Here is a 26,957-nt window from a genome sequence, read left to right as displayed (position 1 = left end):
CTGTAGTAAACGATTCGTTAAGTATAGTTTTCATCTGTAAAACTATATTTAACGGTTGTTAACTATAGTTTACGAATGATAATCTAAGTTTATCTGTCTGTAATAAGCATTAACAATAGATTTTGTTGATAAACATAGATTCACGTTTGTAAACTATAGTTTACGATCGTAAACTATAGTTAAGAGTTGTTAATCATAGTTTCACAAATCGTGAAACTATATTTATCAGATCGTTAACTATAGTTAACGGTTTGTAAACTAGAGTTTACAAATCGTGAAACTGTATTTATCAGATAATCTATATTTTGCAATCGCAAATGATTGTTTTCAGTGTTAAGTATAGTTTACGGTTGTGAAACACAGCTGATTATCGCGTTAACTATAGTTTACAGATGTAAAATATAGATTAACGTTGTTAACTACAGTTTACATTTCGTAAACTGTAGTTTACAACCGATAAACCTAGTTTATCGACTGTGAAACTATGTTTTGCTCATTTTTGTGAATTTGGCGTGCAATAGTAAACTATAGTTTACAAACCGTTAACTATAGTTTACAATTCGTTAAGTATAGTTTTCATCTGTAAAATATATTTACCGGTTGTTAACTATAGTTTACGAATGCTAATCTAAGTTTATCTGTCTGTAATAAAATGTTAATAATAGATTTTGTTGATAAACATAGATTCACGCCTGTAAACTATAATTTACGATCGTTAACTATAATTAAGAGTTGTAAACCATAGTTTACAATCGTGAAACTTTATTTATCAGATAATCTATGTTTTGCGATCGTAAATGATTGTTTTTGTGTTAAGTATAGTTTACGGTTGTGAAACATAGATTATCGCGTGAACTATATATGGTTTTCAAATGTAAAATATAGATTATCGTTGTTAACTATAGTTTACAGTAAACTATAGTTTACAACCGATAAACTTAGTGAAGATAGTTTATCGACTGTGAAACTATGTTTTGCTCAATTTTGTGATTTTGGCGTGCCATATGCATGCACCATTGTTGCGGTGTTTTCCCTTGCAGGCCATCGTGTTTTTATTTTTCATACACCATGAGTAGCTATTCCCTAAAACCATGCTCTGTTAAGATAAATCTACGACGGCGTATTCGTGCCATATTGACAATGTAGAAAAAAAAATTAAAAATCGTTTGTACGATTTTTTAAATCGTTCGAACGATTTAGAAAATCGTTTGAACGATTTACAAAATCGCACAAACGATTTGTTAAATCGTTTGTACGATTTAAGAAATCGTTTGAACGATTTTTTTTTCTGATTCGGAACATTAACGTACTGGATAAGAAACCTGGTAAAGCCATTGCATAGAGAATTCCTTTCGCTGCTGACTATATCAGGTACAGAAACACTTATAATAAATTGTATCTTGGATTAAAAAGCAGATACTCAGTACTTTGCATCTTTACAAATAATCCTTCCAAACAAAGATACATAGACTCCATTAATCACAAAGCCTCTTTTTGCATAAATTCTGTCTCGTTACTTCAAAAATAGGTCTGCTAATTATAATAACGGAACGAAATTGGTACCCATGGGAATTACGACATATTGTTGGAAAAACTTGATTCATTTTGTCAATCATACCTTTTTAATATCCCCTTCGGAGTACTTGTGTCAGTGTGTACAATCAGAATGTCAAAAAATTTTGTAAATAACTTATATTATCGAGTTTCATTAAAAAAAAAGGTGCTATCTATGAAGTAAAAAAAACCTGGACTTTATCATTATGGTAAATGGTTATATTAAGTGTTGAACATGGACTTTTCGATGTTATTGATTGTTGAACATTGACATTTCGCTGTTATTGATTTTGTTAAAATTTTGTGATTTTAAATTCTTTAAAAGCTCCTTGGAAGTTGTAAGAAGTATCCATATCTGATTCAAATCACTTCTCCAATATATTGTTGCAAAGTACTCCTGAAGTTTCTTCTTCACTGTTTTAGTGAGGAGTAAAAAATGTATTTATGAAAAGAAAAAGTTTCTTGCTGTGCTCCTTATTTCACAATTTTGATATATCAACGACGTTCCACACATCCATTTAAACTCGAAATAAAAGATAACAAGAGTTTGACACAAAGTTTCATTTTTGGATATTTTTTACTAGAAAGACATTATTGGTAACCTAAAAACAAATGTTGTCTATAAACGTCATGATCAACTTTTCTCTCCTTAACTTCCCTCATAATGTTTCAATATACCTTTACCATTATCATCTGTACATGAAGTTTACCCTCCCTATTGAATCGATACGCAAAAACCAAGCTCAATGTGCAAACAATTTCCAAAACGAAGCAAGCTATTAACAAACAAGGTAATGAAACAAAGAAAAGCAGTCTCGTTTAAACATAATTTAGCAAATTCTTTAGTCGATATTATGACTTAGTTACCATTACAATCTATTACTTGAAGTAGTGTGAAATAAAGTCATAGACATAGGTCCGACTAGCCCTATGCCAAGTTATGAGCAAGGTTAGCCTACTTAGTTTTGCAGACAAACAGACAGACAGGACAAAAACGATATAACGTTAGGTTACCCCTGAATCTTCGATTATGTGGCATAACAAGAATATGTTAGAAAAGACTTTCTGAGTCGATTCTGCATTAAAAACGATCTCTTGAAAAGAATGGAAAATACAACGTATGACCAGACTCGGTAAACTTGGGAAGAAAATCACCGACACCGCTATTCCCTTCACGCACGATTGCCTATTCCTTTTCTTTGCGAGAACTATTTGACATGTCAGCCCCAGGAGCGGATACACGTGGCCTAATAACTAATGAAAACATTTAACGAATGAAGTTCGGGGCGGATTAACCAGGGTTTTTAAAGGTTAATACTTTTCTTTGTTGGAACGTGTTTTGTATGGCGTTAAACAAGAGAGTGTGGCGATTTTACAAGTGTATCTAAAATATGAGAGGCAGAAACACAGTGCTGCTGGCTCTGCTATTTTTGGCTGGCCTCACGACTGTTTATATTTTGCATTCAGGCCCTGGCGTTTTTCAACAGCTTAATCGACAGTCTGGGACAGGAAAAGAGGTAAGTTGATATTTTGACAGTTTGCACATATGTAATGCTGTGTCTTTGAATGATAACGAATGTAAATTTCATCACGTTCCAAAGGAGAAAAACAAATCAGCTGATATGCACAAAACAGCTGTTTTATACCAACTTGTAATTTCTTAGATATTTAAGTTTGATTTTGGTTTTCAAAATCATTCCATTTGTAATGTACATGACACAATACACCAATTACTTATGTATTATCTATCTGTATCTACATGGCCTCCAGCTTGTACATCATATTATTTATGCATTGTGTATTATAACGTTAACAGTGGTTAAAGATCCAAGCACAGATAGGATGATATTGGCATAAAAACAAAATCCGACAATTACTTGGACTGCTATAAGCAGCCCATTAGATTATTCCATATATTTACATATATTTGAAAATTCTTTATCATTTTAACAAATAATTTTAAAAAATATTTTTATTCAAACAATTTTTATTAGCAGGCCTAAATTTGCGATAATTTATAATCAGCATCATGATTATAATGTGGGAGTTAGAGTGCCAGTGGCTATAGATAACTTAGTTCAGGCCAGTGATTTAGAGGGTCTGGGTTTGAGTCCTGAGTCTTTGGTATGCTCCATCTGTCTGGCCAGCTACCAGATTAAACTCAGATAATTCATATGAAAGACCACTTGACCAGTGATTAAGAGGGTCTGGGTTTGAGTCCTGGGTCTGCTCTATCTGTCTGGCCAGCTACCTGTTAGTGCTATGTCCTGAAAGGGAGGGAGGAATGTGGAGATCAGACAGATACAATCAAGAGGCCTTAGAAATCTCAGTTATTGATAGACCTGGAGAGCAAATGCTGGCCATTGTCCAAACTGTATATTTATTCTTCACAAAAAAGTGTTATAGATTTTTTATTGTCTAATGTGTGATGTCTTTTGCAAAAAATGGAAGATTTCAAAAAATTCCTCTCTCCTGGTATCAGTTCTCTCGTTTTTCCATCCAGAAGCATAATGTAATTTATTCTTTTCCAAAATGGCAGTATAAATAAGCACTGTTATTGCAATATCAGATATATTTATGTGTTTTGTTGTGGAAAGAGTGAATATGTTATTTATATTAAAAACATGGAGAAATAAATCCAACTCAGAATTTTAATAATCAGTAAATTTTATCTAGTTCTCGAAAAAGAAAATAACTTATTTAGGCTTCTGCAGCTACAATGGGGCCTTAGAAATTATGGTCCTGGGTTCAAATCCTGGCTCAGTAAAACACTCACTTTCAGGTTATAGTAATGTTTTTGTCTTATATGTTTGTCTTTTGGAAGTACTGTACTACCTTTATTGGTACAGTTTCTTTTTCCTCCAGAATGAAATGTAATTTATTCTTTTCAGTAGAACACTTTACTGTCAGATATATTTCTCTGTCTGCTATGACAAGTGATGATTTATAAACATGACTGATGCATAAATCCAATTAACTCAGAATTTTAATAATCAGTAAATTTTATCTAGTTCTCAAAAAAAAAAAATAAATTATTTAGGTTTGTTACATGGATTTATGGTCCTTGAAAAAGTAAAACACTATAAATTAATAATGTTTGTTACTGTTTGCCTATGGGAAGTATATATTTTAAGGTTGATTAAACGTATACATTTCTGTTGATGGTAACAAATCTAATACTGTAAGTAAAAGTAACTGATGCATTTGATATATATTAGAATGTTGGTTTTATTGTGTACCTAGATTAGTCTTCAAACTACAATAACAAGACCTGGCCTGAAGCAATAAAACTACCAAGTACCATAAAGATTATGTGGTTACCTTAATTTAAGGGGTTTGCATCACGAATGACAGATTAATTAATGCTTTTACAGATGAGAGAATGTATGTGTATACTGGAATTAGAATTGTCAATGGAAGAGAAGCTATGAGAGAGTAGTCACTGAAATAAATTACGTTAAATATAGAAATGACATAAGATGTTTGTCGGAGAAAATGATTGCCTCTTTGAAAACAACACTGTGATTAGCGTGTCAAAGAGAATATCATATTACGGATTTAATTTTTTATAAAGTACATCTCTTGAAGTAACTGTATACAGTTTTATCTATATGCTGATCAGATGGAAAATGAATCTCTTTATAGTTTTGAAGAAATATTGACTTGAGGGATGTAAAAAACAATTTCTCAAATCATGATTGATGTAAACAATGGCTGCTATAATGTTAGAGCCAGCTGTGAACTACACAGTCTATCAAAAAAATAAATATATTAATACGAATTATAAATCATTGCCTTGCTTGTCACGGGAGAATATTATTTATGATAATTGCATAGATTGTGGGCATTTTGTCTAATGCTAATATTTCTTTACTGTACAATGTAAATTCTGCTAATAAGGTCCTTCTCAACAATTCTTTTCCAAAAAATTAGAACATCAAGGTCACTGACAAAGAATGTGAGTAACATTCTGTAAAATTTGAAGAAATGTTCAGTGATTCAAGGTTTCTTGACAATGTCTAAAACGAATTCAAAATCAAACAGGTCAAGTTAAATCCTAACCTTAAAGTATAAATAAGGTGTTGGCTATTCATTGTTAAATAAAAATCAACAAAAAGGACCATGGTGAGCTACTGAATGAAACTTTTAAATCGAAATAGTTTCTTTAAAAGACACCATTTAGAAGGTTTTGTGCATTATAAGAAAGAGAAAGTGTCGTGGACGCAACGTGGTATGTCATATCCATTTTACAGCTTACTAGTCAACTTTGACTTGATTGTTACTTATGACATATTAAGGAAATATTTTAGCCTTTGTTGTAATTCTTTATGTTGTTGTATTCTGAGCTTTGGGCACACAAATGACCAGGATAAAAGTGTAACAGGGGAGGGTACTTAGGGGGTTACACTAGACCAGGATTCAGACCCGCGCCCCCTGAATCTCTAGTCAGATGCTCTACCAACTGAGCTATCTGGCTACTGTTGGTTGAACCTATCTGACCACCACATTCCTCCTTCCTTAGATATCTTAAGCCCACAAGGACGCCAACCTAGGCTCTTCCATGGCAGGTCTTTCATCTGTCACTTCCAGGGCAATGTCATGGTACCAGATATAATAGGACAGAAGAAATACTATGGACCAGACGGGGACTCAAACCCTGGCCCTCTATCTCCAGTCCAGTCATGTTCACTACCAAATGATCTCTCAGGACACCAGCAATCTTAATATCCATCTGACTGCCACTTAAGGTTTGATTCAGAGCATCTTCGCAAGCCAAGGGTTTTTGAAGGGTTTGTGGGGAGTGGACCAGAAACCTTTGGCTTGTTAAGACGAATTCAGAGTGGAAATTAATGTTTTAACATACATGAGAGAATTACCGGGTATAGTAAGGCATTTAGGCAGGTTTGATCAGTGGTAGTCAGAGAAAACAGTTATACAGACCCAGGTTTGAATCCTGGTTTGGCTCATTGCATTTTCTTCTTAATACTGTCACATCAATTGGTGCTGTGGAAATTACCCTGGAAGTGACAGATGATGGGGTCTAGGTTGAAGTTGAGGGGGGGGGGCATGAATGAACAAGGAATGTAAAGGTTCCTGCAGGTTTGTTTGCATGAGGCCAGAGAGCAAACAAACTCGGGGGGCAGGGAGGAGGGAGGAATGGGGGATGGGATGTAAGATTCAAAGAGAACTTGCCAATGGATTATATATAGCCAAAGCTTTGTGTTACAGTGTATATATATATGTATTGTAGAAAGTAAAAATATAATTTGTTTTAGCCTATAATGAAAAAAAAATTAGGAGAATCACTAAGGTACATGATCAGTTATAACACTGATGTATCATTTCTTTGTTTTTCACCAGATATTTTTGCTTATGTTCAGCTTTGTTTGTATCTGTTGCTTTAGGACTATAGCGTGCATGTATTATATGTAAGTTGCTTATATTTCTCTTTATTCCTTCTCTGAAGGATAACTTCGTCCATCACAGTATACCTATATCCTCATATATAAATATGTAGATGTGTATTGGTATATTAATATACATTAGTGATCATATATTCTTATTTCTATTGGCATGGCTATATGACTTGATAGTGGGTCAACATTTAGGAATCTCCTGTCTGTATTCAAAGCACATCTTTCTCCATTACCTCTCTCTGTACTTTGCTAGCACCTGCTAAGCTCATACTTTCTCTTTCTTGTTTGTGTTATCCGAGTCGTATTACATGTATATATCTCAGTAGGACATAAATAAAAAAAACTGCAATATTAAATTTAACTTATTAAAAGTTTATATATTATTATATACTGGTAGTATTTAGAACTTAATTAAACTGCAGTACGTTGAAGTTTGACACATTATAAAATTTTATTTTCAGGAAGGATGTGACATATTCACATAAAAAAACCCACTCACAAGAAATCGTTAACATATCACACGCTAAGTATACAGACAAAATGCACATTGTTTAAAAAAAGTGAAGGGCTGACGTCAAGTTAAGTGTGTGTATGTGAACGTGTAAATGTTTGTACACATGCAAGCACTTTCAGTTTGCTGGTTGACAAGTAATGAAGAGGAATTATGATTAAGTCGCAGCTGATATAATTTTAACTAAGAAACTTCGGAAAATAGCTCTTCAGAGCTAATGTTTTTTATTGATGAATCCAACTTTAAATAAATGTTATCTTATCAAAGAAGTGCATTAACAGATAAATTGCATCACACAGCTACAGCTAATGCTTACATATTCACTGACATTTATAATCTTCTTTGTTGTCGTTGATTTATTATATTGAGCAGTCAATGCATTAAGAGTCGTGTAATGGTTTCTTTTTACTCTCCCTGAATAGGTTGATAAATAGACAGAATTATGATACACATGAACAATTTGACTTGTATGAAATTTGAGAGAGTACAGGTACTATAATAGGAAATCTTTTCACATTCAAAGACCATTCAGTGATAAAATCACTTCAGGAAATTTATGTTGAATTCACATTAGACACTTTTAACGGGGTGATTTAAGAATTAATAGAATGTAACAACAAGCATGTGACTGTCATTATGAATATTTAAACCTGAAGTAAATTGGGATAATAAATTTTTATTTTTATTTCAATCTGAAAAATTACTTGTAATCTCTGCATTGAAGCAAATGCATATAGATAATGTTATTAAGGTATAATGTTTGGCTCAGAGCCATGCACTCTAACTGACCATCAATCAATGTGTGTAAAAAAGTTTGTTAGAGAAAGATGTCACTTTTTATTTATTTATTACCCAAAATTGCCAAAAACAATATAATTACATAAAAAGTCATGAGATACAGTTGTATACATGTATTTTCATACTGTTGCATTAAAAAAGTAATTTACTAAGAACTCTTTTCAAAAAATGTTTGAAATGGATAACATTTTTTGTATATGAATAATCACTTTAAAAAAAACTTACAAAGAAGAATAAATAAATTATACAAAATAAAAAAAATACATTTCCCCATGTTAAATTCTGGTTGATGGTCAAAATTTAAAGAAAATTTACAATTTCTCATTTTTCATTGAAGAAGTAAAATGAATAGGGCCTTTAAAACTTCTGTTTTGGAAAATTAGAATTTTTTTTTAATTATAGCATCCCAAAACTCTGTCTAAAGCAGACGAGTACCGGCTGAGATACCCTGACCCCCACAATGACACTGTGGTTCTGCCTCCCAAAGAAGTCATGCAGAAGATGGACCAAGGGGCCCTGGGGGATCTGTATCACAAGTAAGTGACCTTGACATTGAATGTTTTAGTTGATCAGTTTGGATAACATATCACAAGTATCACACATGTATCACAAGTAAGTGACCTGGACGTTGAAGGTTTCAGTTGGTCAGTTTGTGTTATAGTTCATAGGTGACACAACACTGTGGTAATTGACCTTGACATCGAATGTTTCATTTGGTCAGTTTGTGTTTTAATTGAAAGGTAACATATCACAAGTATCACCCATATATCACAAGTAAGTGACCTTGACATTGAAGTTTCTGAAGTATCACACGTATATCACAAATATGTTACAGTGACATTTAAGGATTTAGTTGGTCAGTTAAAACTGATAGGTATATTAACATATCGCAAGTATCACACATATGTCATAAAATAAATGGCCGTTACATTAAAGTTTCTGTAGGTCAGTTTGTGTCTTGGTTCATAGGTGACATATCGCAAGTATGTGACCTTGACATTGAAGGTTTTAGTTGGTCAGTTTGTACCTTAATTCTGCCCTTTTAAGGATCAGTAAGCAGTTGAGCTTAATGTGTACTTTTGCTGTAATGGACATTATTGCTGATTGCCTGGGGTTGGTAAATCTTAATTCAGGCAAGTGAAACTATCAATTCCTAAAATCTTTTCAGTGATTCAGTCGTATTTCTAAAGTTAAGTAAAATTAAATGATACATTGATTTTTTCTTTTCTTTTTATTTTAGACAATCAATTTCTTAACAATAGTTAAAAGGGAGTGGGTCGAATTTGATTCTGACCTGTTCATATATATTTGTTCATGCTTGTCACAAATTTTTAATTGTCTCTTTGTAAATGTTTGTACATGTTTGTAGTTGGTCAAGTTAGCTATAGATCTATGTGTAAAATTGATTGAAGCATTTGCTTTCAGGTACAGATGTTAAAAATAGATGAATCAATTGATATTGTTCTTTTTATGGCTTTTTGTTTAACTATTGATCTTTTATAAGAGGCATATACATGTATAATTTATATATTTAACAAAATGTATATGAGGGTGTAAAATTGTGGACAACTGTTTTGAATAAGAAATGTAAACTCTGACTTAAAATTTTGAGCAATGGAGTGTTTATTCATCATATTTCAGTTTTATGTTTTTCAGATTAATAAAAACAAATATGAAGAATTATTATACTTGAATGTATGTAGGGTATCAGTCCTACTTTAAAATCATTACATTTTTGCATTATTCTTGTAGGTATATCAACAGTTTACAGATTTTCTGTCGGAAGGTCATTCGTCTCGGCAAACTAGATGACGGAGGATGGGATTTTTGCGATGACTACCGATTTCGTCCAAGGAACAACTGTCTAGTCTATTCATATGGGTAAATTGTAATTTAAGGGGTATCATACTGTAAATGTATTTTATTTGGCACGTACCATCTTTCAAATTGGTTTTCAATGAGTAAGTATAGATTTGATTTAGCTCTAACTGTAATTAATATGAATATAATTATATACACAAGTCATTTAGTGATGCTCTTGACTTTAGTTGGTAGAAGTGGCTTTCCATGAAAGGTGCTAAATTGAATACACAGCCAAATGTAATCTATTCTATGCTTACAGTATTATTCTTCAAAATGCCTGGGTTTTTAGGCAGAATAATGCAGCAGATTTTTTGGTTCATTAAGCACAGAGGATTTTTGTTTGCAATGATGAACATCTGATCTATTGTACTTTTTGGGGCAGTGCTACATTTATTATATACTGAAAACTTTTTTGGGCTTATTAAAACTATAAGTATTTGAGAGTTAATTTAATAATAAATTATTAAATTAAACTTTCTACCCATTATATTTTATCATGTGTTTCAAGTCACTGCATAAACAGCAGAGATGATACTTCATATCAAAAATGTCAAATATTAACCAAAATGTGGTCTTAATTATGTTAAGGCTCAATTCATTCTCCTTGATAAAAGAGCTATCATTTTCTACAATGGCCATCTTTGCTATCCAAGGGTTACTCATACGCTACTTTCTTTTTAGCATCTAACAGACCTTAAAAATTGTTCATGATGTCTTGGAAAATGCTGATATTAATTTTTTACCTATTTTTTTCAGCATCCAGTTTGACTTTAGTTTTGATGATGCCATTGTGAAGAAATACAACTGTGAAGTGCATTCTTTTGATCCCAGGTAAAACTTCATAAGGTGAACAGAAACTTTTGGACAAAATCCATGTCATAAACTTGACAAAATTTTATGATTGGTGAAAGTCATAATTTTCTAACCAATGTAAACAGAGGCAGGATTTGAATATTGAATTTCAATGCTTTAAGTAGATTCTTGAACTCACAAAATAAAATGGGAAACATTTCATACGAATTATTGCTAAGTAATTATGTAATATATAATTTTTTTTGTCATTGTAATATCTTTCTGACCTAAAAATCCTTTGAAATAATTCATGTAATTTTAGGAGAGTGATCTGTTTTAAGATCTACATTTTAACTTTTAGTTCACTTCAACCTGAATAAGGTTTCTGGAAATTTTATCAAGTTATTTTTAAGAACCTTTTGACTGCATTAAAAAGTCAGCTAAATTAAGGCTGTTTTAGGCTTTATTTTTAAAGTGCTTACAGTTTGTTTGTTATAAGTATGTCACCAATGATCTAATGAGCCAGAACAGGGGAAATGGATCGTTATCATTAAGTAGTGTCTTAAGTGGTAGTCTTCCTGACCACAGATTGCATCAAACTTCATCAGGGAATGACCGGAGAGTAATGGGACTTAGTTCTTTTAAACCCTTTGTTACCAAAATTTTAGAACTTATAAAATAGTAGAATGTATGACTTCTGATTTTAAAGATAATGCAAATACCAGTCATTCAGTATTAGAGATTCTAGCTAATCCTAGACATTCCACAAGGCAATATTCATCCACCATATGTTATGCATTATAAAACTGTTCACAAGTTGTTATTAAATAAATGTACAAAGATACAAAACAGTCCAAAAGCAACATGCACCCAAATATATGCTCTCAGTAACAATGACAAATTTAAACACTTAGAGCATATATTGATATATAGTCACATCATAAAACTATGTACAATGTTTTTTTTAAAGTACAATAAAATAAACTAGGGAAAGTTCGTGTAAAGGGAGGAAATAGGTCGATCAGATACAAAGCTTTTTGTTTTAAATCCTACAAGGAAGTAGGATAATATATAAGCTGATTTAAAACATCAGTGAGCACAGAGTTTCTGAGTGTCCTTGTAATGTCATAGTTAGCACAGAGTTTCTGGGGTCATTTTTTAATGTCATAGATTGGCGGTGAACTGCAGGACTTGAGTCTGCCATTTCCTCCATTTTGATTTCTCAGAAAATTCTTCTTGAACAATGCCGAATTAAATTAATTATGTTCTGATTCAAAGAAAGTTTCTGTATTTTAGGAAGGATTACATTTTTTTTTAGGATATGAAAATATTTTGGTTGAGTATATATAGTGAATAAAAATATTTAAATTATCAATTATATCAACTTAGTTTGGTTGTGTACAGTCTGATGTACAGTTCAGACCTAAGTTCAGTTTATTATAGTTATGGGGGTGTCTGTCTGTCTGTACGTCCATCTAGCTCCATCTAGCTGTCTGTACGACTGTCCATTAGTCTGAACTGGTCAGACAATCTCATAAGCTTATAGAAAAGGATTATACTATTGACTAACAATTATATCACTAACACAACAATAAAGACCAATATTACAGAAATATACATTTAACTTCTATATTCCCTTTGTATAACCTTTAATTTCCTTGTTTTTGCAGCATGAGGGTAGGGGATCACAAACACGGTAAAAATGTATTTTTCCACGCCACGGGTCTGTCGGGGGACAACAATCCCTCCCGGGGGACAGGCTGGAAGATGAGGACCCTTCAGAAACAGAGAGAAGAACTGGGTCACGCTAAGGTAAGGGACCAGCCCCTCCCATCAGTATCTGTAGTGAGACAGCAGTCAAATAGGAGTCTAGGGAGTGTTCGATTGAAAACACTGGGGGAGTTCGTTTGTCTTTTAAGTATTTGTAAAAGGAGGTCACGGTACATAAGATATATAAACTCTTCACATGAATCATTTTGATTTTTAGAATTGTCTTAATAAATTAATGAAATTATTACCGTATTATTATTACAAATTCTTTTTTAAAACAAGAACATGATTTTGTTTTTGTATATTCCATATTACGGATTTTTAATGCAAGAAAAAATATCTGCATTCCATATATAGGTAAGTAAACAAAATTTCTCTCTGGTGTTAAACATACCTAATTCGTTTCTCTATAGAGGAAACAATCTTATTCAATGTAAACATCCTTAAATATGTAATAAATTACAACACAGTCATAAAACATCTGTAATAGTTTGGATGGAAATGAAAAATCCTGTTGGTATGTGTGTAAAAATGATTTAGACTTGCAGTGTTTTATAACTATTTTGTTTCAGAGCTGGTTTAATTCACTAACAATATCAGGTTCATATCATGACAAGCTCTTGACTTTAAAGTTATACACAGAAAGGTTGTTACACTGTACTTGTAGCTAGGAATTGCACAAAAATATAACACATATTGCAATACAATTTAAAATATCACAGTACGTTTAGTGCAATTCCAAACCAATACCCAGTCCTATGAAATATACTTAAATGCATCAATGAATTAGCCATCTATAGAAATAGATCATGAATTAAAGAAGAGGACAAAAATGATGAATATGGTACTGCATGGGCATAGTTTCTCAATGCTGATTTTAAAATATAAAACAATATTGACATGTGATACCCTATTGACAGTCACTCAACACTACATTAAAACTCACTGTAAACCTATAGCATGCTGTTGTATTATTAACAGTATAGACGTAAAATTGTAACAAAGCATGTCCTCTGTGTTCCCTATGTAAAGCTTTTGTTTTATATTTGCATGCTTCAGAGAAATATTATATTGATTTATATAGTCCTGCTTTTGATAAACTTTTTCTGTTTTTACAAAGCATCAGTAATGTGTTTTAGTGTCTTCTTGTGAACTTCCATCCTTTGTATGAACAACATCAATACAGCCCTTAGCTGAACACATCCTTGTAAACAGCATGGAAAAAGCTTTAATCAAAATCTTTTCTAAGGACAATGCATAGGACAGACCATGGAAGACTCTATATAACCTTTCTCTAGCCTTTAAACACTGCATCTTAATTAAATCAGCACAAATCTCTTCATTGATGATGCAGCTAAATTGGACTTCTTGTTCGTTAATGTGAACATTGTCACATGTATTTCTCTTTACTTGATTAATCCTAATGAAAAGTACAAGAATGACTATGTATATTAAAATATTTCCTCAAAAGACCTTGACGAAATGAGGCTTTATTATGTGTGCCTTCTTTATCAGATATACTGTAGCTCTAAATTTAACTCTTCAAATTTTCCACCTCATTTTCCAATCATGACAAGGAGCACACGGTGGGTGTGACCAGTCAGCAGGGGATGCTCACCTCTCCATGGCACCTGGTCCCACTTCTGCTGTTTTGGAGGTCCATGTTTGCTCTGCTCCTAATTTGTATTGTTAAATGGTCTTTTGAGTCTGAATACTGTTTGTTATCTCTATAAATTTCATTTAACTCATTTATAATAATATCATAGGGTTATGAATTAGGATATTTTCTTGTTTAACAGTCACATGTATTGCCTTCTTAACATCTTTACCCATTGAAATGCAAAACATTAAGCTTGGATGCTAATGAGGAATTCATGTCAAAATTACACATTTAGTTTATCCATGTGTCATGACAATATTAAAATGCATTAGATAGTGAGCTGAGCCCCCCACCCACCCTTCCACCTCAATGTAGAATGGATTGAAACGTTAATTGATCGACTTTTTTCACTTTATATCTTCTTTTATCAGTTTATTTTGCTGTTTATTGTGTATATTTATGAATTTTCATTCTATAGATCCTTAATTTTCGTGGTATAGTGTCAAACTAAGGTGACTGATATGGCCCATAGGCCTCTATCCTGTCATTGTTAATATTTTCTCTTAAAAGTTACCATTATTGCTCATATTTGTATTAAATATTCTGCATCACTGTTTATTAACTTAAAGGTATTAAAAGCAAAGTACATATAGTAAGAAAAAGTAACAATGCATTTGTGGCCTGTATTTGGCCATAACTACCACTGCTTTACTAAATGCTCAGTAAATAATAGATGTTGGATCCTTTTGTACCTAATTGTGATTGTATGGGTTGATATTGGAATAATGAAAGGTGTATTGTTTGTAGAATTCAGGTTAAGGTTAAAATCAAAGAAATCTGATGTAGCATATAATCAATAAAACTCCACCACGATATACAAGTAATGCTGAATCTAAACACATGGATGCAGAATTGTGTCTGAAATATTTTTGAAGGCATTTTTGAGAATGTTTTTCCCTCAGAAAAATTTAAGTGCTTTTACAGTTGGAAAGTTAGACAAAGAAAAGAAAATATGGGTTAAAAATTAAAAGCTGAGGGTCGTTGGAACTTAACAGGTTCTAAAATATTGTCAGCCAGAAATATACTCAGAAAAGCTTGAAAGATCATAAATGCATGCTTATTTTCAAAAAATAAAGTGAACTGGCAATATGAAAACCAGATACTATGAACAAAACAGACGATTCATCATTATTTATCTCAATGCAAACATATTACCTCTGTCTTAAAAAATGCTCATTGCATGAACATATGTCATAAAATAGCCGCGTGGTTTTCCCAGAAGGAGTGTTGCATTTTTTGGATTCCTACATGTATCAAGTAAGTATAATAAACTGTAGTTCAAGGAGAATCTTTTTTAAACTTGAATTTCAATTGATAAAAAAAATCCCAATAAAAAAATCCTTGATTGAACTCTGAAGTAGTCACTATGTCCTCCAGTCCTTCTGTCCAATCAGGAGCCATCTCTTGTGAACCAAAGAATTTCTATGCAATTTATATTTATTTCATAATTTGACAAATAGATAAAGATTTTAGGGTCACACTATAAAGGTCAAGATCAAAAAGAATTTATTTTGTTGCATAAAATGACAATGGCTGAAGATTTTAGGGATAGGCAATAGGTCAAGGTCATAAGAACAAGGATTCCATAGAAGATATGAGATTAACTAAATTCCCTTTCAGATCAATATTTGATTTTTTATATTGAATTAGCTACAGATATACATGAAAAATAAGGCACTGGTAGATTTTCCTCTATATAATTAAGCAAATTTATCTGATCTCAAGATTTATAAAAAATCTTGTCACACATATTTCATTATTTTCTCATCATGCATTTTGATTGCATGTATACACGCCAATACTAAAATTGATGCCACAGCTAAACAATGAACGCCTTGGGCTGGCATGGAAGGTGTTAATTGGGTGTTTACATAGATGACACTACACCTTTGGGTAGTCCGTGTTTTGATATAATTAATTGTTATTAATCAATGTTAATTACAGGGTAAGTTATAAACAAATTCACAACTTATTTCGAATTGAAACTGAGATGATAATTTTCTAGAAATTTAATTTATAGATGTACGTTTCAGTAAGTTCCAATAGACTATGAACTTTTATGATTAAATCGAGTCTAAATAATTGCAGCATGGCAAATATTACACAAGAATATTTTCTACATTTCACTGGTGAAGGTCCCTGAAAAAGCCAAACCGACAATTGCTATTCGGGTTTCATGTAATCATGCAAAAGAACAAATAAATACTGAAACTTTAAAAATGTTTTATTTATTTGAAATACAATCATTGTTACATTGTTATCCGTAAATTTCCTGTCAAACAATAAAACGTGCAATGACTTTATTTACATATACTTCCGCAGAAAATAATATGCAATGTATAGCATGCTGATTTGGTCCCTTGAATTCTTGTATAAAATTTATAATTTGCAATTTATAAAAGTCATTTCATTAAGATTATCCATCATGCATTTGAATGATTACTTCCACAGCTAAAGTAGGGGAGATGGTTCAAGAAAGATTTGTTCAAGATATTAAGAATCGAAGTATTGTGTATCAGGGCCAACAGATGAAGTTTATTGATAGATTTATGTTCTTTTCTAATAACAGTGAAGATTCTTTTTTCCTAAAAAAAAAAAACATTATGGCCATAAAATATTTCTAAAAATGTCCATATTACATTGTTCACTCCATTTCATTTACCAAGTTGTAAACAATAAATAAACTATAAAGCATGCAGAAAATAATATACAATGTATTAGCATGTTGATTTGGAATTCTTGATAAAATTTATAATTTGCAATTTGATTTGCAGCTCTTCTTTTTTTAAATGGGGGGATGGGTGTTTACCTGAGTTAGTTAGACATATTTTATCGATTTATGTTCTTTAATAACCTTTTTTCAAAAAGGATAAAATTTTTTTTTCACTTTATAGCTAATTTTGGGATTTGATTTCATTTTTTAATAAGAGAGAGATTTTCATCAATTTTTTTTTTTCACTTTATACATTTCAGTTTGTATGTAATAAGAGGGTTGTAAACTTTTTTTTTTGGTTAGGTTGATTAAATTTAATGAAAAATTTACAGGAAATTTTTGCATAAAAACATACAGGAAATGTTTATATTAAAATATCAAGGAAATTCATATTTAATTAAAATAATACACATTTATTTGTAGAAAAATAGGTATCTCAATAAAATATTTTCAACAAATTTTCAAATTCTACAAATTTAAGCTACAAATTATTATGAAGCTTTCTGCACTCAGTATAGATTCTATTTTGTGAAATTTCCCCCTTTGAACCAAATTGAGTTTGTTAAATAAAGAATAAAATATGGGGTTAGATAAACTTTCGTTGTAACACTCAGGTGACCATCAAGGCCCATAGGCCTATATTGTCTATTTTGGTGTCTTGCTTTTAAATATGAAGGGAATAGAATCAAAAGAATTATACACAAGTGCTAACTATGCATATGACAAAAAATTGAATGAAATTGAGTGAAATTTTTCACATATTAACTTATTTTTTTAATGCATGATAACAGTGAGTTTTGCCTCCTCTATGCTTGATGATTTGCATGCTGCCAAATGATGTATGAATTTGCATAATTTAATGTGTACATGTGTGTATACCAGTTGTAGAAAAAATATATCTTACTAGAACAATTATAGAACATTTAGATTCCCTGCTAGTATTTTATTATCCACATGTTATTGTAGCAAATATCTACATGTATATATTAAAATATATACAGCACTGTATATAGGGGCAATTTCAAAAGTGTATTTCTTACATTCTAGAAACACTACAATATACAGATGTACCATTAAAACTGATTTTATTTTTTTTGTACAGAATATATAATATAATATATTATACATGTTTATAATTATTAGTAATTTTACATTTTGAGAAATTTGATTTAGGAAGGGGTATTAGATGCTCCAAAAAGTTTTAGAATACTTATAGTCTAGTAGATAGTCCTATATATTTATCAATTACTATGAAAATGAAGAATGAATATTAGATTGTTATTATTATCTCTTTAGTTATGCATAGTTTTGAAGAATAATATAGGCAAATAAAGTTTTGAGCAATTATAGGTGTATACATTATACATTTACATGTACATCAAATGCTTCACCAATTATTTTTTTTTGGCTTGAATTAATGATAACCCTGAATTAAACTTAATGCTTCAAAGAATGTACCTGGCTTTGCCATGCACAAGATGCAACTACTGGGATGTAAAGGAAAGCAACAAATGATTATAACAGTTAATGTTCATGCGTCACAGTTACATTTTCTCATTTCAGCGGCCAATGGATGTTCTCAAAGTGGACGTCGAAGAGTGGGAGTGGTCTGCCCTTCCTGATATGATTAGTTCGGGGGCGCTGAACGATGTACGACAGTTTGCCATCGAGCTGCATATCACACTAAGGATCGAACCAGACGGCAGCAAATATTTACTGGGATTAAGCATTCTCAAAGACCTCTACGATATGGGATTTAGGATTTTCTGGACTCATCGGAACCTGTGGTGTAAATTTTTCCCTCAGAATGGGGCACCTCAAAGAACCGGCTGTCATGAAGTCTCGTTTGTTAATATTAATAATGTGTGAATTCAGCATTTTTCAAACTCACCTTAACCAAAGGAGTTCTCTTAGAGATTGAGAGAAAGTGTTTGACCTGCATTCAAAATATTCCATGGAGAAATACATGGTCTTACAATTGTCCTGATTTTGACTCAAGGTCATTTGAAGTCTATGGTATTATTGATTTCCAAATTGTGACAAATTGTTATCAAGCATCAGTCTTAAAGTTGTCAAAACCATTGTAAAAACAAAAGATGAATCAAATTTTACTGAAGATAACAATACTCAATATATGTAACTGTGCCTGGTGCATGTAAACTTTGAAAGATATATTTTACCGTTAGCTTAGTATTCGTTTTTGCAATGCATGTGCCAACTTTTTATATGGTTTGTTTAATCTTATTGCATAGTACGTGTATAAGGAACCAATTTTTTTTTAAAATTATATACAGAGATTTGACAGTATTTTTATACTTTCTGTAATCCCAAAGACTTTGTTTTGTAGTAAAACCCTCAGACGACAAAGAAATTTATAATTTATTCCTTTAATATATGTGTTCATTGAAACTTCATCCAACCAGTTCAACATTTTTCTATAACTTGTGGCATACATTATAAGCACCACCTTTTCTTTTCCATTTGACTGTTTGAAGAACTGATTAAAGAACTAATATAGGAGAATATAGTAATCAATGCTTAGAATTCAGTCACAATTGTAATATAATATGTTTGCATTGTTTGTCAAATGTAAACGTATTGTATTTACCATGCAGCTTTAATGTAGCAGTATATAATGATGCCGATGCATTTATTTGCAGATTTTGTCTAGTCACTTGTTATTGAATCTGAAATATCCGAGAGTTTAGAGAGATTTTTTTTATTATTATTATTATTAATATTTACAATGATTAGTAATTTGAACTCCCTGGCTTTTCAATTCATAAGTTTAAACTTGTTGTTTAATAATCACTGATAATTAACTTAATTAGGACATGCACTTGTTTAGAATTGTTTAATTTTGTTTTATTTTTTTTAATGAGAAGATGTTACATGTATTACATATATACCAAGTTTCGTAACTTTTTTTTAAATATTGTTTTTGGTGATGAGATCACGTGATGAAGAGGTCAGGTGAGAGTCGTCTCTCTTTCTGTACACATCTACAGGGCTCAATATTCAGGCACGTCCGACAAACTCAGACTGGTGGAAGTTTGGTCTGGTATTATTTATTTCGAGTCCAAGATAGCCTAACTAAAGTCAGTAAATAACTAAATATCTACAAATGAACTTTAAATATTTTTTTCAAACTATCTACACTGCAGTTTGCTCATGTATGCTTTCTTAAAAAATGTTTATTGGTATATAGATTTTTTACATTTATTTTTAATTCTCAATGGAAAATCAAATAATCATGCATACACAAAAAGATCTGTATGAAAGACTGTAAAAGCTAGTACTTGTTTTAAAGTACATGTACTATAATATTTGATAATTATCAGACATTTGTTTACACCATTATAAGTATGCATGTACATATAAATATTTCACCAATATTGCCACCATTTAATTTTCTCTAAAAGACTACTTAATATGCTTTTTGCAAGATCTTTTTCATTTTCACAACTGTTGTGCAGCATAAGTCTTAATTTAATCTCACTAGAAGAAAATTCAGCATAGTAATCTGTCTTTATGATATTTGCCTTAATTATGACAGTCAGATGGTCCAATTGCCAGTGGCCAGATAACTTAGTAGATCACATGACTGGAGATTTCAGGAGACCAGATTCAAATCTCCTGCTGGTCAGTCACTCTTCTCCTCTCCCATTACATTTGGTGCCATTGACCACCCCAGATGAAAGTCCTGCAAGTCCTGAGCAGCTAATCCCCCATCCACCCACCCTCAAAATTTCAAATCAAATTTTTAAAAACGAAAACATCAGCCAAAATGTACTTTTTATGAATAAGTAAGTGCAATCATAGTCTTAGTATTACCAGTTCATGTAGTCCAATACAGAAATCATTCTTTGATAAAGACACATATTTATTTCTCTGTGAGAGCAAAGTGACTAAGATGAGCAATATCATTATGTGGCATATATGACCTCTTTTTCATTGCTGGTACTTTATAGATAATTTTTACTTGTATTTCAGATACATGTTTATGTATTTTTCAATTTTATTTAGTTAATTGTATTGTACATTTTGAAATATATACTCTTCTCCACAAATAATGTTTTAAGCACATTAAAACAGTGGGTTTTGCAATATCAAATGGTTGAATCAAAAGCATTTTTAATATATATACCCTCTTATGAAATGACACTGTTCAATTTTCTTTATACCAAATTGCATTTTTGTCAATTAAACTACATACATGTACTTTGAATGTCATATGTCCTCATGCACGTTGTGAAAAACATGAGATTAACATGTTGTTAACTTTGTTGACTAGAATTGGTGCTGGTCTTAAATAAAAATGAATTCACAATAAAGCTCTGAGAGTGAAAGTTTTTTTTTAATGAATGGAGAACTATGAAAACCTAAAATATCTACTGTAATGTTGTTCTTTTTTCATTGTGTTTTCTGAAAAAAAAAATATCCTCTTTTTAGCTGAGCTGAAGGCTCAAGTGAGCTTTTTTGATCACTTGATGTTAGACATCCACATGTCTGGAGGTCTGTAAAATTCTCACATTTGATTTTTTTCTCAAGAATTACAGGGCCAATTTTGACCAAACTTGGTACAAAGCATCCTTGGGTGAAATTTAAATTGTTAAAATGAAGGGCCAAGTCCCCTCACAAGGGGAGATAATCCAAAAATAGGGTGGGGTCATTAAAAAATCTTCTTCTCAAGAACCACTGGGCCAATAAGGGTGAAACTAATGTGAAATCCTGGGATTTTGTAGATTTAAATTGTTCAAATTGTTTTTCAAAGTTTTACATAGAAATATATGAAAAATCTTTGAAAATAACCACTGGGCCAGAAAAGCTGAAACTCATGTGGAAGCATTCTTATACATGAAATTGTTCAAATCCCCACAAACAGGGCCACAAGTTGTTTTACATAGAAATATATAGGAAAAATCTTTGAAAATCTTCTTCTTGGGCCAAAATGTGAAACTGATGTACAGAAAACCATGACCCCAGGAGGTAGGGCAGGGCCACAATATGTATTACAAGGGGGAAATCTGGTAAAGAACAATATGACAAAAGATTCTCAGGTGAGCGATGTGGCCCATGGGCCTCTTGTTTGATCACCTGATGTTAGACATCCACATGTCTGGAAGTCTGTAAAATTCTCACATTTGATTTTTTTCTCAAGAATGATTGGGTCAATTTTAAGTACAGTTGGCTCAAATTTCTTATGAACTTTGGGATTCAAGATTCTCCAAATGATTGGCCATGCAAGATTCATGCCAGAAGGAAATACTGTGAAATCACAAATTTTTGTGGGGTTCAATTTTCATTGTTTTTCAAAAATAAAAAGAGACAAGCAAATTCATGCAGGACCACCATGAATATAAAATATGTTATATACATTTTACAGTACTCAACAATTCTTCATACATGAAATCAAATCCCCACAAACCCAAAGTTTTTCCTCAAACCATGAAAATTTGACCCCTTGAAAATGTGATTTTACAGAAACCAAAGAAATGGCAAAAATAGGATGGGGTCATTAAAAAATATCAAGAACCACTGGGACAGTATTAGGGAACCTTATGTGATAGTGTTATAGGGTAGTGTGTATTCTAAACTGTTTATATTTAGGGGATCAAAGTTAAATCAAATCATCCTCCAGGGTAAGGTAAATTGGGCCACAGTGGAACATCAAAAGTTTTTATGGAATTATGTTAGAAAAAAATTGATAAAAACTTCTCAAAAACCATAACAAAATTATTCGTTTGCAAATAAATGTTCCTAAGTTGTGTTGATTCATTTATCGTAATATACATGTATACCCCTGGTTAGAGTATTATTGACTTGTATATGTATCAGGATCAAATGTCAGATTCGCATGTTTTGAAATAATGGAAACGAATTGTCTTCTTCATAAGCTACAAGGCCATACTAACCATATCAATATTGAATCATTTTCTTGTATGGATTTTGGGACCCACAGAGTGGGTCATAATAGGGACTGGGGCCAGCTTCAAGCAAACATGCCTCAAAGCATCCTCTGATGAAAAAAAAATTTCCAGTTTGTCTAAGTGAAGGGGCACATTGATGTGTCAAAAGGAAATAAAAAGAAAAGGGGGAAACATTATTGTGAGCTATTCAAAAACTTGTTTTCTCTAGAAGTGACAAAACTGTAATGGAAACAGGAGGCTATTAATATATATAATTCCTTTAAATGATTAATATTCAAATTTTATTGAATCCCAAGTGTTTTAGATGAAGAAATTTCAAAGTTTTACAAAGAAATATATAGGATTCATCTTTAAATAACTTCTTAAAAGAATCATAGTCAAATTGATATACCGGGCCCATACCAATAAGTATGCATGGCTTCTATCTTCTATAAAGCATAGATTCTAATTCAATCAAATCATTGCTTGTAAATCAGGCACACTAGGAGTCAAATAACATGGGAAAATCTAACTGCTCTTATCAAGAAAAAAAATGTAAGAACTCATAGTTTGATTGCAATGACAATAGGCTTACATGTAGTTGCAGAGACAACTTAGTAGCAAAAAGGGATTAAGTAATTATACTGTGTGTATAATTTTTACATACAATCTTTTGTTTAAAATGTGTTAAACTTCATGATTTTCACATACCAATTTTTTTTTCTTTAATCTAGCGCCCTATAGATGTGCTGAAGATAGACATAGAAGAGTATGAATACTTAGCAGTACCTAACATGGTGGCCACGGGAATTCTCAAGGACGTCCGTCAGATGGCGATCGAGTTCCACGTCACTTTAAAACCCGACAGAAGTAGACGCTTCAAAGAGGAGCCTCCAAGGGAAAAATACTTCTTTGCTTTAAGTCTATTTAAGGATCTTTATGATTTAGGATTTCGTATTTTCTGGACACACAGAAATCCCACCTGTAAATTCTTTTCTAGGAAGGGTAATGTTGAAAGGGTTACTTGTCATGAGGTATCGTTTGTTAATATAAACAACATGTAAGGGTCTGTGTTGAGAGATTTTGAGCTGTTTTAATTGGTAAAATTTTTTGTCTTATTTTTTATATTTTGGGTAATTATATGAACACCAAATGTTGCCTTAATTTTATCTTTATACAGTACATGTACTTGTAAAAGCTTTTATTAGGTATTTGATGCCACATATATTCATACACTCATATGAACTGTACGTTACCTATTGAGACACGTACTGGTTTAATTTTGATTTTTCATTGGCTTTATCATTTTTAGAAAAAGTGCATTTTGCCCTGTATTTATATGTAAAATTTCTATGTGTTTTCATGCTTTTATAACAGTTTTGTTGCACAAGCTTAAATGATATCTCTTACTATAATGAATCTCATATTATTGTTTAATTAAATGGGTTTTTTTTATTATATTATTGTATATACTTAATTGAGATAAGTAAACCAAATGAAGCTAATATATCAAAAATCATACTAATCAAGAGATCATGAATTATTTTCCGTTTCTAATTAATTCACTCCTGACTAACAAATTTTTACATTGATTATGCAAGGGAACATCAAGAATACAACGCAATATTTTATCTGCGTCTTTTTTTATCTGTAGAATTAAATGTTAAGCTGTCTCAGGTAGAGAGTCTTATAGTCAATGTATATATATACCTCAAACTTCAACAGAACTTGTGTTCTTATATTCTTTGTGCCCAAAAGGATGCAGGAGGCCATTCAACAAATACTGGCACTTTTTAAAACGGTCACTGACAACAACCTGCATGTGCTCTACAATGGACAGAGGTTATATACAGGAAAATGTATTTAAAACTTGCAACTTATTGTAATGAAGAAAAAAAACCAATTTTGTATTGTTTGTACCATGTTGCTGATATTTTGTTTTACCCAATCATCAGAGACCACCTGTACTTAAAAAATACTCCAAACCACAGCATTACATTGTTATGTATTTAGTGAGATTGATTTTCATATACTCCATTACAATGTATTTTACATGTATTTTAATGTTGATGAAATACGAGGTTTTTATTGTATGAATATGGAATATTTTCTTTATTCTGACTGGGAGATAACCTTATGTTAAACTGATTTTCTCATGCCAAAATTTTCTCAAATTCACTGTCAACTTAAATTCAAATTAATATTTTACTTTTATCATTTAATTTAAAAAGAAATAAATGTATACTTTATCTGATAAAAAAAAATTAACATTTCTTTGATGTTGGTATGGGGCATAACTCAATTTCATTTTCTCCTTGAAAAGCTTAAAAATTGAGTTATTTCCCCTTTTCAAGAAAATAGATTAATGGACTAGTGTCTGGTCTAATGTTGTAGTGTCTGAGAAGTAGTAAATTTTTTTTGCCTCAAATTACACATGAGATTCATTTTAATATTTTAATTTTTAGATATATTTATTACACAGTTGTCTGAACTTTTGTGACCAATCAAAATTTATTTTAAATTTATTTATTGTTATAATGACAAGTATTATTTTAAATATAAAATACATGGTTACTGTAAATATAAGCGATATTTGGGCGAGGGTAAGAAAACGTGATAGAGGGCGAGGCTTGCCGAGCCCACTTACGTTTTCGACCCGAGCCCAAATATCGCTTATATTTCAAGACAATTATCATGTATTATGTTTATCCTGCAACATATTTCTTAAATTTTAACGTTCAAAACTACCCGGTAGCTATTTTCGACAGATTTAGGCACATTTCTGCAGTTGAAACTATGACGCCATGGCGTAAACATTGCAATATACATGACGTCACAATGCTTTTAGAACGTAGGAATGCATGCACGAGGCTTTATTAGGGCAGTGACCGGATAAAGCTTTGGTTTATTAGGTTACCTTTATTAGGTCAATGCAAGGGGTAGTTGCAGGATAAAATGCAATATACTATGCTTCGATCAGATGTAAAACTAGCATAGTCCACAAACATGAAAGGAAGCTGCTGGCAGTCTTGCATACGATGCTGGTTTTATCTATTAAATTAACTAGTCACCATGTTTTAGGTTTATATGTGATTGTGATATCTCAAATCGAATCAAACTGAATGCAGTATTTATATGTCATGTTGTTTTATCAGAATGATCTTTTGATGCAGGAGATATGCTTGTTTCTTTTTTTTTTTGCTTTTTTTTTGGGAATTTAGGTGAGAGTGAGTAGATTTTACTTGCTGTTTGGAAGAAAAATTTTTATTCATGTTTTCTTTTCAAAGAATTTAAACCAGCTTTATGTAAAAATGATCTGGTGTGTAAGAAATTACTGGATTTTCCACAAAAAAAATCTTTTATTGTACAATTCAATACAAAGAGAGCATTATTATGCATGTGTATGTTAAACTCTGCTGAGCGTAGTCTTCATGTTAATGATTGATTCTTAGCTTTTAAGAGTTGTCTCAATTTGTATTATTTCTGCTGATCAAAAAAGAATTTTATAGTGTTGTTGCTTTTTAAAAATTATATTTTTTTTTTACAAAATGTTTACAACTAGATTTACATTTTCTTTCTGTGTATATAAGCATATGTTTTTTTCTTTTAAAAATCAAAATTTATATGTTTATTGATTGGCAATATTATTACTACCGTATGTTGCAATATTTCTAAAGATTAATTATTTCCGATATTGAGGTGTTCAAACTGTCACTTTTATAAATGAATTGATAAGATATCATTTATTCAAATAAGTATTAGAACTAAACATGTGTCTTAATTTTTTCCATTTACATCTACAGTTTGTATGTACATAAAAAAAATATGAAAGTCTATAATGAATGTGTTGGTCTTCTACTTGATTTTGCTATTGCACATTGCTCCTGCCCTTTTGTGTCGTGGTGGCAGTGAGGGTGGGTGTGTGTGTGTGTGGGGGGGGGGGGGGGGGGGGGAGGTATTATGCTATACC

The 26,957-nt window shown here is 31.6% G+C and overlaps 1 protein-coding gene across 2 annotated transcripts; it reads left to right on the top strand.

Moving 5' to 3' along the window:
- Positions 1 to 2,707: 2,707 nt before the first annotated feature.
- On the top strand, positions 2,708 to 24,869 carry LOC134230385 (probable methyltransferase-like protein 24). Of its 2 annotated transcripts, none has more exons than XM_062712181.1 (6): positions 2,708 to 3,071; positions 8,683 to 8,816; positions 10,033 to 10,161; positions 10,900 to 10,974; positions 12,606 to 12,747; positions 18,642 to 21,412. In XM_062712181.1, exons 1-6 carry the CDS (start codon positions 2,946 to 2,948, stop codon positions 18,945 to 18,947), a joined length of 912 nt encoding a protein of 303 aa, XP_062568165.1. In that variant the 5' UTR covers positions 2,708 to 2,945; the 3' UTR covers positions 18,948 to 21,412. The 2 variants fall into 2 exon arrangements, with proteins under 2 accessions (XP_062568165.1, XP_062568164.1); XM_062712180.1 differs by lacking the exon at positions 18,642 to 21,412 and adding an exon at positions 23,722 to 24,869 and having other exon boundaries at positions 2,710 to 3,071.
- The last annotated feature ends 2,088 nt before the right edge of the window (positions 24,870 to 26,957 follow it).

Source organism: Saccostrea cucullata, unplaced genomic scaffold, assembly GCF_032062105.1.
Source record: "Saccostrea cucullata isolate Sc308-1 unplaced genomic scaffold, CSIRO_AGI_Scuc_v1 ctg315, whole genome shotgun sequence".
NCBI lineage: Eukaryota > Metazoa > Mollusca > Bivalvia > Ostreida > Ostreidae > Saccostrea > Saccostrea cuccullata.
Note: the sequence above shows the minus strand (reverse complement) of the source record. Positions and strands in the feature narration are given on the sequence as shown.